General features: G+C 45.4%; 1 protein-coding gene across 2 annotated transcripts in view; it reads right to left on the reverse strand.

The window, feature by feature from the left end:
- Positions 1-635: 635 nt before the first annotated feature.
- The window catches only part of MSRA (methionine sulfoxide reductase A), a 453971-nt gene continuing 436579 nt past the window's right edge, over positions 636-18027 (reverse strand). For both annotated transcript variants that reach the window (XM_047091960.1, XM_047091958.1), the window contains one exon: positions 636-1397. In XM_047091960.1, coding sequence (XP_046947916.1) covers positions 1233-1397 — 165 coding nt within the window. In that variant the 3' untranslated portion in view covers positions 636-1232. The remainder of the gene's footprint in view (positions 1398-18027) is intronic.

Below are 18027 nucleotides of genomic sequence, written 5' to 3' on the forward strand. Positions count from 1 at the left end.
TACCCAGGAGTGGAATTATCAGATCACATGACATTTCTATTTTTAATTTTTCCACAATGGCTTAGGGCACAGAGGAAATCCAAGAGGGAAAATAAATATGCTAAACCCATGGGGAACAATGTATTTCTTAATCTGTCTCCTGCCCCAAAGCTCTGCCCTCCTCCCTTGTGTTTATATTTCTTCTTTGCATCAGTTAACTTGTCTCTCCACCCCACAGAGGCCTTCCCTGACCAATGTAACCAAAACCCCTCTGTGTGTAACTCCACAGCCCCTAGATACAGCTTATCCTGTTTATCATTTTCATATCATTTGTCAGGACCTGTGATTATCTGATTTGTTCATGTGATGACATTGCTTAGGTCCCCCACCCTTTGTCTTGGGTATAAAGACTCTTAAGGGCAAGAATTGCACGTGTCTAATTAGAATAGTACCTGTTGTGATGGCTGTAACAGAACAGGCGTGTGGAAAACAGCTATTATCACTGAAGTTGAAAGGAGCCAGAGGCGTGCATGGTTCCTGAAAATTTCAATCATATTCTCCATTTGGGGGAAAGGAATTTTGAGGGTTTTGTCTTACAATACTTAGAAATATCCTACCTAAAAGTAAAAGACAGATGAGACACGAGGCACTTTGTATTGGATTGTAAACTTTTATTAGAACAAGCATTTCTCATAGCTGTAAGCAAAGTGTTTGAATTCGTCAAGCTAACTCACATCTTTTCTCTGCCATGGGAGGGCAGAAAAGGAGAGAAAGCCCCTTACACATACAGGATCAGAAGAGCAAAGTATTGCAGTGAATGATTCATTGAGGCTATAAATGTTTGCAGATGTTAAGGCACTGGAGGGCAGAGGGCAGGTAAGGTGGGAAAGGGCACAGATGAAGGGTGTCCGATGTGCCTCATCCTGTCCGACAATCTCCCAGCTTCCTTCCCCAGCTTCTGTGGCAGGCGTCCCGGCCCAAGCAGGGGGAACACAGCATACTCATTATCCTCATTCAGACCCCAATAGGTCACAGTTCTAGTCCCACCATAATTTATCAGAAGATAAACTGCATGTTCTCAACTTGCCATTCATTGCACTTCATGTAAATTACACCTCATTAAACCAGATTTTTATGAATGCCTTTGTGCTCTGTGTACTTTGAAAAGCCGCTGACCTGAACCACAAAAGAATTGCCCAATTTGTTGAAAGCATTTTTGCTGTGACCTCAAGCGCTGACCACATGGGGAGAAATTACTTTTTAATACCCAGTGGACAGGACACGCCAGTGCCCCCCAGGCCGCAGTACCCGTCAGGGTTCTTGCTCAGGTACTGCTGGTGGTAATCCTCCGCATAGTAGAAAGTTTGTCCCTCCCGGATGTCGGTCGTGATTGGGCCATAGCCATGCTCTGAAAGAACCTGTAGACAGAAAGGCACCATGAGGACCGGATGCTGGGCAGAGAGGGTCCCAAGGAGGGATGGGAGGCTGGGCTGTGAGGGAGGCAGGCACATGTGGCTTGGGGTGTGCAGTGGGTCCTTGCAGGCCTGTAACCTGTGGCTTCCCAGCTGGGTTATTCTGGGCACGCTCTCACTGGCCTGTGCCTCAGGTGACTGGGGTTTGAAATCTGGTTTCCTGACTCTAATTTGTGCACTCTACCCATCCCACCACTGCTGCCCCTGGTACATGCTAGGAGCCCTGGTTTGGAACCTGTGGGTCTATGTGAAAGGGACCCCAGTGCTCCTCAGGGTAAACAGCAGGGACATGGGGCTCTCTGGCTGCCCTGGGAAGAATGGGCATCCCTGAGGGCGGTAAAGCAGGGCTGCGGTTGGAGGGGATGAAAGGGCAGGGGCAGGATGAGGCGGGGAGGGCTACAGCCCAACTCAGTGCTGTCCCCTCTGCTGCCAGTTCTGAACAGGCCCCCTGCCCACTCACAGGCTGGACAGAGGAACCTTGACTTGCTGGGTTCTAGGGAGCACGGACCCGGCCAGGATGCCTTGGAGAGCATGGGCTCCTGTGGGTCTCCAGACCCAGGAACCAGGGAGTGAGGTCAAGGGAGGACGTGGCCTGAGGGCCTGTGTCAGCTCATCCTCGCCCTCTGTGACCTACTTTAAGGCCTGGTGGCATCTGCTGCCAGGGAAAGAAACAGACACATAAACACAAGTGGGGGAGGAGAGCAGAGCTATTTGGGGCAGGAGACAGATTAAGAAATAGACATTGTTCCCCATGGATCTTAGCCTGTTTCCTTTCCCTTTTGGATTTCAGCTGTGCCCTGATTCTTTCTTGTTACAGGCTGCTTGGAGCATTTGGGCACAACGTTACAGAGACTCGACTCCCAGGTTTGCGAACTCCATTTGGTACAGAAGTGCAAGGCACAGCCCCGACTCGTGTTTCCAGGAGGGAAGTGACCAGTCTCTGGTCAAATGGACTGTTGGTCCATTTGAAATGAAGTCCTTCCCTCTGCAGAGCAGGGGGAATCCAGTATTAATCCAGCACAATTCACTGCTGCACTATTTCCCTAAGAACTTTCCCCTTCCTCCTGCATCTCCATCCAGCCTTCTGAGCCAGAAGGAGGCAGACTGAGGATCTGATGCCAAACGGGCCCAGGATGGTAAGGAACAGGATCCTCGCCAAGGCGGGCGGGTTGGACCCCACAGCTTGGAAACAGCCAGTTTCCTTACAGGGGTTAGAAATGAGAACAAGGAGCCATTCCTACTTCAGTTTTGACAATTTTTTGTAAACGAGCAATTATCGAGGGCTTACCATATGCCACACTCTGTGCAAAGACTTCACAGTGTTAATTTTAGCCTCACAACAGCCATATGAAGGAAGTACTATTATTATCATCCGTATTTAAAAGTGTGTGTCAGATATCGTGTCTTGATCCCTGACATTCTCAGCTCGCCCTAATACTGCACAGGCTGGAAGCTTGGAAAATACACTTCCCAGATTCTATTGCCAACAGCACGCCAGTTCAGAGTCCACCAATGAGAGAAGCACACGTGAAATTTGGCAGGCTTAGGAGAAGCCATTATTTGGAAGGTGCAGCCGCGAATGTCTCCAAAGATCAGACTGGAGACTCCACCAGCTCTTCCTGACAATCACTGACAGTCATGCTTCAGGCAAAGTCATTAGCAGTGATCCCCAGCAATTTCTGTAACTTCTTGGTATCCTGAAATGCAGTGGTGCTTTTCCCCAACCCTCACTCAAACAGCCTTTCTAATGAGTCTGGAAGCATCAAAACCCCTTTGATGCTTAAAATCCACCTTCCTGCTTGAAATACCTTGAACACTCGGTTTCCGTGACCGAACTCCAGCTAACACAGCAATTGGTTCCAGGAACCAAAGCCTCAGTGAGAATGACAATCTGGAATGGTTAACTGTCCTGGTTAGAGTTAGAGTTAGAAATGACATCACTGTCAATAGGAAATGGGTCAGTGCCCAGGGGGGTATGTACTGGACATTTACTAAAATTACTGCTAGTATTTGCCTGTGAGGCAAGTGCCCACTTCAGGACATGGGGTGGCTGTGGTGGTGGACTGTTCTGGGGAAGACGGTAAGCACGAGGCCTGTGGAGTATCCTGGTTGCTTTAGGCAGTACTCAAGAACTTGTGGAAAGGACAGGATGTAAGGTCATGACTTGAGCTTCCTGGTGCAACTTGAGAGGCACAGAGCTTCTAGGACTGGTTTCACATGATCTCTGTCTCTTGTAGCTGGATTCAAATACCAAATAAAAGGGCTCCAGATTTATAAGTGGAGTTGACACCCTCACTGGTCAGGAGCCCAGAAATCATGTGCACACGTGATTGCCCTCAGAGAGCTCATCCACTCACAAGAGACGCTCCCCTCTGGTTCTCACTTGAGCTAACGCATGAGTCCTGACATGAGTCTTTCATATGCTGATGTGACCACATATTTTGACCTTCCTGGCTGTGGCCACCCTGCACAGGAGCTTGCCTGCTGTTGAGCTCCTCTGCCCCCTTCCCTCAGGGCTAGGACCCAGCCCCCAGGTCTCCCAGGGTCTCCACTCACTCGCCTCATCCCCCTCCAGGCCCTGTCCTCTCTGAAGGTGACCTCCTCCCACACTACTCGCCCTATTTCTCTTTCATAAAAGGCTGTCCTCCGAGGCCCCAGAGCCCACAGCCACTGTCTCCAGAAGCCTATTTACCAAGGCGAAGAGGACTGTGCCAGTGAGCACTACTGCCCAGGCTCCCTCCTCCTCTCCACACCAGCTCCCACCGACCCCTGCCCACGGACCACCCCAGAGGGCCAGCATCCCTTCTGGGGGAGCAGTGGGAAGGTGACTGTAGGGGCCCAGGCAGCAGTACCACGCCTCTGCCACAAGATGGCAGACACTTCACTTTTATTTGAGAGGAAGAAACTAAAATAAACAGTGAGGAAAACCCATAGAAGACAGCTCCAAGCTGTCCTCCTGCACTTGCTGTCCTCCTGCACAAGCTGGGACATTCTGGTCAGTTCTCGTTGGGCTGGGAGATGCATACTGGCATCACTGGGCCTGGGGTCAACATCGTCCCATCCACGCTGGGGTGGCCAGCCTCGAGGCTGAGGCCGTCCCTGAGCACAGGGCTGTGGCTGTCCTCAACCCTCGCTCTAAAACTGGGGAGGGAGGACAAACACATGAGAAAGAAACTGTACGTAAAAGAAAAGGGAAGAGGAAAACAGAAATCCTAACTAGTATCTGCTTTTCCTCCTCCCCCACGTCCCCTGCCTCTGCTTTCTCACACACATGGCTTCAGGAGCAGGTCACTGTCCTCAGCCCTCCCAGGCCCATCTCCTGGAGAGGTTTTGCCGGACACACACAGCTGGAGGCAGTGCTGGGGATTCCGGGGCCCATTTGTTTCAGACCTGGTTGGGGCCAGTCAGCTGTGCCAACCCTCATCACTCTTTTGTTCCAGCCCTTCCACTGTACTATTTGAGCTACAGGGTTAAAGAGAACAGGACTCAGGACTGGGACTGATTATTGTCCCCAGAAGCCAGGAGAGCACATGCTGGTAATGGTACCTCCTTAAACCATGAAGTGAAGCTTCCCCAAACCCTTAGGAGAACCCAATGGCCCTTCCGTGCTGGGTTTCACTCCACATCCTAGGCTTCACGTCCCTGGTCCTTTCCTAACTCTTTCCTTTTCCTTCCTCTCTGAAAACTCTTTTTGTGGATCATATAGAACTTTATATGTTTCCTGAACATTCCATTCCCTTGCACACAACCTCCTTGGAATGCTCTTTCTTGTCTTCCAGATCAGGTGAGCTGCTACCCATCTCTCAGCATGGAGATCAAATGCCCCCACCTCTATAAAACCTTTCCTGAATCTATAAGGCAGGAGTTACTCCAACGTCTAGGCTCCCACAAAAGGGCTATCCTTTTTGGTACTTATTACATTGCATTCTAATTGTCCTTTGTTTCTCTAAGCCACTTCCACTCCCTTCTGACAATACACATACAGATCCATGTGCTCCTTGAGGGTATGGACTCTCATTTCTCGACCTCATCTCAGTGATTAATGAGTCTTGGGGATTCACTTCACCTTAGGGGCTTCCACTTGGGTCCCTGCTGCTGCTTCAAGCCAAAGCACATCCTTGGGGACCTCAGGGAGTTTGGGGAGCAGGGTGCTTAGGCTCTCACTTTCCTTGTCAAAGACCTTGGCCAATTCCATAGGTAGGATTACTCTTTAGACTGTTTCAGTGGCCATGTCCATACAGGGAGGACCAATCATCTTGCATAGAAGGATGACCTCAGCATCTCTGATAGCTCTTGAAAAAGCCTGTTAGCTCTTCTGGGGAGGGGGATGAGTGGGGTGATGGTGGGGGGGATGGAGGAGCAGGAGGAAGTGAAAGATGAAGACCAGGTTACAGATGATCCTTCTAGCCTCCAAAGTCCACTGGTCAATTTGGGCCATGTGCAAGCAGTGTGGGTGCTGGTGGGGTGAACCTCAGTCTTTTCCTAAATCAGGTGGTCTATTCAGTAGTGGGGGTGTCATAAGTAATTTGTTATGAATAATGGCTAATGTATCAATGTTTATTTTTTAAAATAACATTTATTTACTTATTTTTGAGAGAGAGAGCAGGGGAGGGACAGAGAAAAGGAGACAGAGAGTCCCAAACAGGCTCTGTACTGTGAACACAGAGCCCAAAACAGGACTTGAACTCACGAACCATGAGACCATGACCTGAGCTGAAACCAAGAGTCAGACACTTAACCAACTAACTACAGACGCCCCTGTATCAATGTTTCTGTGTAACTTACTTTTCCTCAGTGAATTAGGACAGATAGAGGGCTATCTCAATCCAAGCATCACTGTGGCTCTCTTGCCTGCTACTGTGGAAGGGACGGGAGTGTCAGGAGAGCTAAATTGGGGCAGCACATAATCCACAACCTCTGTGGTCTCTTCCACGGTCTATAAGGGGGGCCCATGCTGATGATGTAGCATTCCTGATTATAGAAATGATGAATCACATCACCAGCAAAGTTTTCTGGTAGCTTCTAAAAAGGAGGCTGTACTCATGAAAGTGGGTTGTCCATAGGAAAATCATGGGGCAGATCAAGAGTTGAAAGTAAGTGCAGCAAATGCTCTAGCCTGAAGCATAGAAATCCTGACAGGTTGAATCCCTGAGGGGCCCCCAGGCTAGGGGGCCCTGCCTCCAGCCCCAGGCTGATACCACCCCAGAAGACTGCATTCTTCCTTCAGGGTCTACAGAGCCGCCCTGTGGTATGGGGAATGAGTGCAGGTCATCAAGGACTTGCCTGGTCAAAGTGACTGCCAGGTTGGCTCAAAACTTCACTATGGTTTCAGATCTCACATTTAGGTCTTTAATCCATTTTGGGTTTATTTTTGTGTATGGTGTTAGAAAGTGGTCCAGTTTCATAAGGGGCTAATATCCAAAATATATAAAGAACTTATGTAACTCACCAAAACGCCCCTAAATAATCAAATTAAAAATAGGCAGAAGACAAGAAGACATTTCTCCAGAGAAAACATCCAGATGGCCAACAGACACATGAGAAGATGCTCAATATCACTAATCATTAGGAAATTCAAATCAGAAACAATGAGATATCTCCTTATATTTGTCAGAATGGCTAAAATAAAAAAGACAAGAAATAACAAGTGTTGACGAGGAACGCTTGTGCACTATTGGTGGGAATGCAAACTGGTGTAGCCACTGTGGAAAACAGTATGGAAGTTCCCCAAAAAATTAAAAGTAGAAATACTATATGATCCAATAATTCAAAGAAAACGAAACACTAAATCGAAAAGATATACGCATCCCTATATTTATTGCAGCATTATTTACAACAATAAAGATATGGAAGCAACCTAAAAGTGTCCATCAATAGATGAATGGGTAAGGAAGATGTGGTACACACACATGTACATATATACAGTGGAGTATTATGCAGCCATAAAAAATGATGAGATCATGCCATTTGTGACAAGATTGATGGACCTGGAAGATATTATGCTAAGTGAAATAGGTCATAGAAAGAGAAATATCATATGATTTCATTCATATGTGGAATATAAGAAAAACAAATGAATAAACAGAAAGGAGAATGAGACCTATAAACACGGAACAAATTGATGATTGCCAGAGAGGAGGAGGATGGGGAGTCAGGGAGAAATAGGTGAAGGGGTGTGAGAGATACAGGCTTCCAGCTATGGAATGAGGAAGTCACAGGAATAAAAGGTACAGTTAAGGAATACAGTGAATGAAATCATGATGCATTGTATAGTAATAGATGGTAGATTCATTTGTGATCAGCACAGCATAATGTATAAACTTATTGAATCACTATGTCGTACATCTGAAACTAATGTAATATTGAGTGTCCTCTACACTCATTTAATAAAGTTTAAACTCCATGATGACACTGCCAGGAAATCCACTCTCTGGCTGGTCAAACCTCAGGGCTCCACTAGTCCTTGCCTTCTCCAGGCTCCAGGGCTTGGTTTCTCACTGCCACATGGAAAGCCAAGACCTGCATGCCCCCTCTGCTGGATTCCTCAACCAAGACCAGCACCAGAAGAAGAAATGATCAGGCCTGACCCTCCATACGCCTCATTTTTCTGTTGCCTACTCTTATTGGCTCCAATATAATTAACCAAAGCCTCTTGTTTGTGGCATTTCTTTTCTTGCTGATTTTTTGGAGGGAAGTAAGTGAGACCTATCTAAAATAACCTACATCAGTGTGACATCTTGATCAGGAAATCTCTGGAAGGTCACCTAATAAAATTGATCAGTCATGCTTTTCTCACAGATTCTTATTTCACCCTTTTCTTAGATGACCCCACAAATTCTTCTATGCCTTTATTCTCATATCATGTTCTTCCCAGAAGGAGCTTTGCTATCTGTAAAATGGGCACAATACCTAGCTCACAGCTCTTATGTGGATCCCAGAAAAGGGACACAAAGTGCATGGCACTCTGGCATATTTTAACCACATGGCAGTACTGGCTTCCTTTGCTATCAGCTCCCATGCACACTGGAAGAAAGCTGGCCCACCCATCCTCCTCTCCTAAAATAGGCCTCCACGTACACCCACCATGCACTTCCTACTTCTACAGCTGTGCAGCTGAGCTCTGTGGGGCAAGGAAAAGAGGTGGTCATCAATAAGCTGTAGCAGAGCTCCCCTCCATCCCCAACAGGTGTCTCCAGTTCCCACCACTCCTGCCAAGCACAAGTACCCGAGGAAGTCACTGGGCCACTCCCTTACAGACGTTCTGCCCACAGGAGCACCCTGGGCCCAACCCATCTTTCCAGAACTACCAACAGGAAGCCTTTCTTTTAATAAAGTTAACGAACAAGTGGCCGCTCTGCTTACTGCAACCTGCTAACAAGCTTATTATTAGCTTCACCAAGGTTTCCTGAGTCTCCAGGTATACTCAACATATTGCATGGAAATGACTCTTACACCACCCTGAAAAAGCACAGCCTGGCGGTCACGGCAACACAGTCTATGATGGAGCATCAACAGATCAGGTTAGGAGTGCAACAGGGCAGAGAGGCCAGCACTAATCCCAAGCCCTTGCATGTGTCCCGAGTTGCAGATTCTCCAAGGGGCTTCCTCACACACTCTAGTCTAAGTGGGGCTTTCATTAACTGTAAAAGGGAGGAATTATTCTTCTTATTTCTCAGTGCAGGACAGTGAAGCCCAGGGAAAGAGGAGGCTTGTCTCAAGCCACTTGCCAGTAAGCTGCAGAGATAGGACTAGAACCCCTGTTTCCTGATCATTTCCATTATTACAATAAGGCACACTGTCCCAGGTGGTCAGATAAAGATGTACCTTTCCCTTAGAGAGGGATGTTTATTATTTCAAAATTTCCAAAAGAGTTCTAACCATGAATCATCCTATATTTGGATCATACTCTCTCTCTACCCTGCTCACATCCCTGGAACTCAAAATGTGTGATGTAGATTTCTCAGGCCATCTCATTGACTTTTGTTTTTTAAGTCATGGTAAAACACACATAACTTCAAATTTTCCACCTTAACCATTTTTAAGTACATTCACATTGTTGTGCAACTAATCTCTAGAACTCTTCATCTTACAAAACTAAAACTCATTACCAGTGAAATAATACCTGTCCGTTCCTCCCATCCCTTTGCCTCTGGCAACCCCATTCTACTTTCTGTCTCCATGAATCTGATTACTCTAGGTACCTCACGTAAGTGGAATCACATAGTATTTGCCTTTTTGTGTCTGGCTTATTTCCCTCAGCATAATGTCCCCAAGGTTCATCCATATTGTAGCCTGTGTCAGAACTTCTTTCCTTTTTAAGGCCTGAATGACACTCATTATATGTATAGACCACATTCTGTTTATCTATTCATTCATCAGTGGAACTTAGGTTGTTTCCCATTGTTTTGTTAGCTGTCAAATAATTATTTTGCTGCATAACAAGCACATCCCACAACAGTTACTTAAATACTTCCTGGCCTGCTTGTATCAATAGCCTCCTGTTATGATGTTAAACCCCTCCAAAGAAGGGCCAAAGGAGAACAACAGTGAAAAGACTTGCTCCAAACATGTGGTTCGGTTATTCTTTTTCTTGTCCTACCTCAGCTGATCCCATGTACTAATGGCTGTGTAATAAAGATGGAAAACTAACACAGAGTGGTCATCTAAGGTCACCTAACAGAGAGCTGGGGTTGCTTGCCTCTCATCTACTCAGACAGACAGATGCCCTCCCAATAGCAAATTCCACAAACTTCCCAAGCACTATCTGATTCCAAGAGATGACAGAAGACCTACTCAAAGTGTCAAGGAAGGCAGAGTTTGTGTTTCAAGTACCAGGCTCTGTATCGATTTGTAATGGATGTCAGAGGAGAGGTTTGCAGGGCCCCTCTAATGGGGCAGTTATGAGCTCTAGGGGGCTTTTTTTCTCATTTTCTCATCTCATCATGCCAGCAACCCTGAAGGGGCAGGGAGATCTTTATTCTGACTTTACCCACAAGTAAATCCAAAGAAGTTAAACACCATGCTCAAATTCATGTGCCCAGAGTGTTAGTTGTGAGTTTGGGACAAGAACACAGGTCTGTCTGGCTCTGGATTCCATCCTCCTTCCCACATACACTCTGTGCCCAGAATTTGGGAATGTAGGATAAGTGAGACCCCAGAGGGCTGAGTCTGTAGCATGTTTGAGGCAGAAACCCACCAAGAACCTCGTATTAGAATCCTACACAGCAGGGCAGGGAGGGAGGAGAGTACATTGGATCTAGAGACTCTAACACATGTGTGTATGTGCACATGTATGTGGGAGAGGTGTGTGGGTGCACGCTTATGCATGTGAGTGTGCACTCATATGCATGTGTATATAAGTGCACATAGGATGCTCTGTGGTATACATTCAACCCCCACCTTAGAGTAACCTATAGACACCTTTCACTTTTTAGAAAATGTACCACTGTAAAAAAACTTGAATCTGTAGTAGTAAGCGGTTCTTACATCTTAAGGGGTCACAGATTCACATGAGAATCCAATAAACACTATGGACACTCTTTCCACATAAACTCACAATCAAATATTTGCTTATAATTTCAAAGGATTCTATGACTCTCTGGAGTCTACCAAAGAGCCCCACATTCAGAAGCTTCAGATGGGGCCACCAAGTCCAGAGTCATCATGGTAACCGCCCATTCCCCATCCATACGGTTCTAGAAACATGCAGGTCTGCATCCAATCAGCAAGGAACATTTTCAAGACAGATGTCCTTAATTTCAATCATAGGTTGAAGGCCCATTGAGAAATGGCTGTGTCACTGATGATAAAGTCACCAGGAAAGGAGGAAGGTAACTGCAGTTCAATCTTTATTTGATTCATATTTTTTAAAGACTTACTAAGTTTGATCCAAGCAAACACAGAAGACCTGGATTCTATTCCTCACTCTGCCCTCTAGTGGCAGCAGGGAGCATATGAGGCATAGCCTCCTTGGTTCCTGCTTTCTCCTTCTGAACTGAGAGACCCCTTCAGTTCTTTCCAGACCTAATTCCATCAAATCCCTCGCTACGTTTCCATCCTGTGCACACACACACATGCACAGTCACACACCCCGTGCAGGCTTAACAAGCTCAGCCAATGCCAATGCCCAAGTCAGCAGTTTTATTCCATTGGCAGCTTCTAGCTGACCAGATTGCCATCAATCAAAACTTCTGGGAAGGGATGCAAAATGACTGGCATGGCTTTTAAATAAAACCGCTAGAAAGAAAAATACCATCTATTCCAAGCTGAGCAGAGACTCGTGTGTTTCCAGTTCGGGACAGCACAGAGCACCCACAAAACTGCAGGTGTGTGGGGAGGTTGCCCCTGCCCTTAGTGGTTTGGCCACAAGGAGGAGAGGGACAGGCTGCTCATGTCCCACACCACAGAGGACCCTGGAACAAGAGGGGCTCCAGGCTCTGGCACCGTGGACTCACCCCTGTAAGTCAATCAGTGGCTGTTATCACATGCAGGGGAGACAAGTCAGAGCTAGTGAAGGATCCCTGGGACAATGATGTGACACTGACGAGACAAGGCAAGTGCTCAGAGGGGCTGGAGGCTTCACGAGGTCCAGTCAGAGCTGCACTGACACTTCCTATGAAACTAAGGAGGCAAAGTCGAAAAAAGGTGACATAATTAGATCTAATTTGGTGCATTTACAAAACCTGCTTATGCAAATGGTGGCCTCTGGATGGAATGAGGTTGTCCTTAGAACAGCTACAGCATTCCTGTGGTCTGTCTCCCCCCTGGACCCTGCAGTTGTATAGAACAGTTAATGGCTTTCATTATCTATCTCTCTGTGTCCCCCTCACCCTCGTGGTAAATCACAAGTGTCTTCTGACCAGCAAGGATATTTTTCTTGGTTTGCAACACAAAATGACAGAGCTACAAGATGAATTTTGTCTCTGCAGAGAAAGAGAAAAGAGAGAGAGCTCAGTTTGGCCAGGAAGGATTCAAAGCTTTATCCTTGCTCCTCAGTGGCTTGTCAGAAATGCAAAATCTGGCCCCTTCCCCAGACCTACTGAATCAGAGTCCAAATTTTAAAATCAATTCCAAGTGATCCATGGTCATGTTAGAATTTGAGAAGCTGTGCTCTAGCAGACAAGCGTGGCAGACTGTATCAGTGGTCACCAACATCCCCTACCCTGCCTCTTGAAGTCAGGTTGCCCACATGCCCAGCAGGCTGTGAGCGGAAGGGACCTATGTCATTTCTGGGCAGAAACCATCCAGCATGAGATTTTTCCCTTCAGCCACAGTGGCCAGCACTGTTCCAGCTGGTGGTGGCTCCATCACCCAAGATCCTGGCGCGAGGACAATGACAATCTGGAGCAGAGTCCACACACTGAATATTGTATCTCCTCTATTACAGGTGCCTGGTTTTCCCTGTGTGGGGTATGATGCTGAGGGGTCATGGAAGGCAGGCACAGCTCCGTGTAGGCTGGTCACTTCTCTGCAAATACATTTTGAACTCTGTAATTCCACTTAAGAAGCCAACTTCAGCAATCACTGTGGGGCACGTACTATGTCCCATGGACTCTGCAAGGCATTAGGCATATACAGGCAGCCTGGGGTGGCTCTCCCCAGGGCAGGGGAATGACAGGCTATGTGAGCAATCACAACACAAGTGCCTACTATGCAGCAGGCACCGCGATGTAGGAATGAAGAAGGCAAACCTCCCTGTGATGAGTTCGTGGTTTAGAGATGGAGTCATGTTATATGATGAGGATGTGACCACCTGAGGGTGTGGTGGGATGGCTAAAATGTGACAAAGTGAGAGCCACGCCCACATGCTGGGGACTGAAGAGGACCACCATCCATCATCAGGAGGTCAGAATTCTGCCAGAACAGACAGGACATACATGCACAGGCAGAGGGATTCTGCTGGAACACATGGAGGAAGGAAAGATTAATCGAGCTGAGAAGGTGGGTCCTGAAGGGGGCGCACGTCGGACTGGGAATTGGCTGAAAGGTCTGGAGAGGAAGGGTGGGAAAGTTGAAAAGGACCTAGCTGAACAGCATGAAGAGATGAAAGTAGATGGGGCAGTGGGCTCTGGAGGCATCAAGGTTATGGTTCTTTTTTCTGTCTGTTCCCATTTAAGGTAACTCAGTACACACTTTCTGTTCATCCTCTGCCCTGCAGCCACGGTGACATGCAGAGGCACTTTGTAAAGTGTCTTGTAATCTTGTAAGATTAAAGGAACCACTTGAACCCAGGCAAAGCTGGCAGATGCCTCTGAGGTTCACCTGCTTGCCTGCAGTGATACCTTTAAGTCCAACTGAGCCATGATGGGGATGTTGGGGAAGGATATAGCTATTGTTTATTTTCCCATTACTTAGTTGTTATCTTTTACTTCCCCATACCTTACCAATTCCAAGAACCATTTCGTGGGTGCAAGAATTTGGGTCCTTCCTTCTTCTCTATTTTGTGCCTTGGAAGATGGAGCCCCACCAGGCTGGGTAGGGCTGGGCTGCAGCCCTGGCCTGGAAAGGAAAAAGAGGCTGATCTGGGAAGTTCAGCTTGGGACCAGGGGAAACAGCTCAGGGTTGTATGGCTGAAATGTGCCACTGCCCATTTGCTCCAGCCAATGCAGTATTCCTCCATCCATGAGATGACTTACATCAATCACACATTCAAAGACTACTGGTTTCTCTTGATTTGATCTTTCCTTTAAGGTCTGATGGTTTTGAAAAGGAATTAAAATGACTTTTCCTATATGAGTTTTACTTTCATGGCTTTTAGTTTTACAGGAAATGGATCTCTCTCTCTCTTGTGCACCTTCTCTGTCTCCTCTCTTTCTCTCTCTCCTCTGTATATATCTCTAAGGGGTTATAATCTGCTTTTTCATATCTGAAATCAATTAACTACAACCTCGTTTTTCCCCGTATCTTCTTAGCATTTAGTATACAAAAGAATCCACTTGTCACTTTTCAGAGGAAGCCAAGGACACTGGCTTTCACCTTGGGGATGAAATGCAGATTTCATTAAAAGGAAAGATCCTTCATTCCTAAAGGTTGAATAGAAAAGAACTTAAAGTGAAATGCCAGCTGCGTAAGTTTAGAACACTGAATTCAGCAAGGTAAAGGAACTTTTCTGAATATCACCATTTCTCATTTATGTATGACTCTGGGGACTCAGAGCTGCAGGAAAGGAGATTCATCCCAATTTGAACTGCAGGCAGAGTGGCCAACTGCCCTCGTTCGGTCAGGGCGAAGGGGCTTTTCAGTCAGTTCTAAACCCAGGAAAGTCTGGCTGGTCACCGTAATCATGGAATAGGTAAAGAAATCCATGTCTATTCCACTCATCCAGGGCTCAGATCCCCCAACTGTAAACAAGGCTAACCTAGGAGGTCGCCCTCCTGTTGTGGAATGCCGTCTCTCTTTGAGCAATGTGTTCCAGAACCTCTTCTGAATTGTGCTTCCTTTTTCCAGGTAACTGTTGTATTGAGATATAGTTCACATGTCGCCAAATTCACCCTTTTAAAGTTTATACTTTAGTGGTTTGTAGCACAGTCTCAAGAGTGGTGCAACCATCACCATCTTTCTTTTCTTTTCTTTTCTTCTCTCTTTTCTCCATTTTCTGCTTCATAGATTGGGTAATCTCAATGAATTTTTGTTTGCTGATTCTTGCTTCTGCCCCTTTAGGGATTTTTTTTTTTTTTTTAGTGAGGTTTTGTTTTGTTTTGTTTTCATTTAAGTTACCGTTCCTTTGAATTTCTGTTTAGTTCTGGAATTTCTATTTAGTTCTTTTTTTAAAAAATATAATTTATTGTCAAATTGGTTTCCATACAACACCCAGTACTCATCCCAACAAGTGCCCTCCTCTCTGCCCATCACCCACTTTCCCCTCTGCCCCGCCCCCCACCTTCCTTTAGTTTGTTCTCAGCCCTTAAGAGTCTCTTATGGTTTGCCTCCCTCCCTCTCTGTAACTTTTACTTTTCCTCTTCGCCTCACCCATGGTCTTCTGTTAAGTTTCTCAAGATCCACATATGAGTGAAAACATACGGTATCTGTCTTTCTCTGTCTGCCTTCTTTCTTCTTCTTCTTTTTTATGTTTTCTATCTCCTTACTGATATTCTTCATTTGTTGAGACACTGTCCTTGTATTTTCCTTTGAGTCTTTAGACATGGTTTCCTTTCGTTCTTTGGGCATATTTCCAATAGCTTATTCCAAGTCTTCATCTAGTAAGTCTTACTTCCCATGTTTCCTTAGCTTATGCTTTTTTCTTGACAACTGGGCATTTTAAATAATTTACTGGGGTGACTCTGAAAATCGGGCTACCCTCCCCATTGGTATATTGCTGTTCATTTGCCTGCAGTTCATTTGTTTAGTGACTTTCTTAAACCAATTCTATAAAGTCAGTGTGGCCCTTTCATGTGTAGCCACTGCAGTCTCTGCTTGGTTGACAAATAACCAGATAATGAGTGGGCACAGGGTTCCTTAAATTCCATGAAGCAATGGTCTTCCATTTGGCCCTGTGTGTGTGCTTTGGAGCAAACATAACCTCATGGCTACAGCAGTTTTCAACCCTGGTTTCTGCTTCTCTCTCTCTTGCACGGGGCCTCAAGGTCACAAGGAGGTGAGAGATTGGGCCCTTTCACATATATACAGACTGTGGTTTGGTTATTGATTCGTCAGCTGAAGGACATTGGGGTTGTTCCCAGTTTGGGGCTATTATGAATAAAGCTGCTATAAACATCCAAGAATAGGTTTTGCAGTGAACATAAGTCTTAATTCTCTTAGGTAAAAACCTAGAGATGGGGCTGCTGGGTCACATGGCAAATTTATATAAAACTTGATAAAAAAAATCTCCAGGTGGTTTTCCAAACTGGTCATACCATTTTGCATTCCCAGCAGCAATGCGGGGGAGTCCCTACTGCTCTGCATCCATGTCAGCACTTGGTGTTGCCATTATTTCTTAATATAGTCATTCTAACTGGTATGGAGTCATCTTTCAAGGTGGTTGCAATTTGATTTCCCTAATGGCTAGTAACATTAAGCATCTTTTAATGTTCTTATTTGCTTTCTGTGTATCTTCTTAGGTCAAGCGTCTGTTTAACTCCTTTACCCATTTTTTAAATTGATTTATTTGCTGGTCTTGTCGAATTTTGAGAATTCTTTATATATTCCCAAGTTCTGTTTTGATTTCAAACACATAACATTCCCCTTAGACTCTGGTGTGCTCCCACTGAGCATCTTAAATGGTTCTACATCTGTAACATAATGTTTTATATTGTATATAATATCTCTGTATGTGTCTCTATCTCACACACACACACACACACACACACACACAGAGCTCTGTAAGCAATTTTCCTTTTTGTTTTATTCAAGAAACATTTACTGTGTCCCTATTAAGGAACTGTACAAGATACCAGGGAAGCAGAATCGAATAGCATATGGCCCCTGCAACTGAGAAGCTTTCTCTTTTAAGAAATGTGAATTTAAGTTGGATTACATTAAAAAATACATAAGAATGACTATATGTAACACATCAGCTTTTAGTGTATAAAATTACTTGTTCATACCAACAGCTGAAACATGTTCATTAGAACTTTATAAAGGCCATTAATTATCACAAGTAAATCCTTTCTTTATTCATCGTCAGAAATGTTCCTCAGTACAGCTCCTTGCCTAAAGCAGCACGCAGTCTGAAAGAATGCAGCATGCCTTAAAAGATTTCTGCTGCAATTTTAAATGGATCCTCCTGTATTCTGAGCTCATGAAATGTGATGAAGGCCAAATCACATTCTCTTCAAAGACAGAGTACGACCACTCCGCACACATCTTAGCATACACCCTTTCCCTGCCGAGGAGAGGTGTTTACAGAACAGCTCAGAACAGTATCCCACTCAACTGCGGCATTGACTATCTGCAGAGCTGCTGGAAGAATCTTTTTGAACACGGAGAAAATTAACTTTCAACAGTAACTTAAAAAGCTATTGCAGTTTCTTAAAATCCTCTTACACAGAGTTTAAAAAAATGAGACTTAGCAACTTTATTGTTTTTTTATTCACTGATTAAGACGATAAAAGTTGTGCTCATTTCAATATTAAGAAATTAAAACCTCTCTTGAGACTTTCTCTGCCCTGGAGTAGGTTACATCTGTCAACGGCAAACAGGCTGGCCAGCTTGCGTGCAGAAATTCTCCCCGGGGCTGTAATATGTATAACCTCACGCTGTATTGTCTAGGGCTAAGAATGAAATGATTGGAATTTTTTTTTATTATCAAAGGAAACTAAAAATAGGACTATAAAATAAAATACAAGCTGGAAGGGAAAATGCATTTAGGATATATTTTGCTTTAATGCTTTAGCTTCCAGCCTCACATGGTAGAGACTAGACGATGATGTTAAATAAAGAAAGAAAAGGAGCTTTTGTTGGTTTCCTCTAAAGCTTAAAAACGACACAGTGTGAGTAAATGGAGGATGGCCCGCAAAGGGCTGCTTCCCTCTGATACTGTCAGTGTGTGGCCCAGAAGCTGGAGGTGATGGGCATGTATTACTTCCTAGTTTCAGCAACATCATCTAAACTTCTAAGCAGGCATCACTGGAGGACTCTT

Source organism: Lynx rufus, unplaced genomic scaffold (genome assembly GCF_022079265.1).
Source record: "Lynx rufus isolate CCGP_SWC_20201006 ecotype Redwood Valley unplaced genomic scaffold, mLynRuf1.p SCAF_3, whole genome shotgun sequence".
NCBI lineage: Eukaryota > Metazoa > Chordata > Mammalia > Carnivora > Felidae > Lynx > Lynx rufus.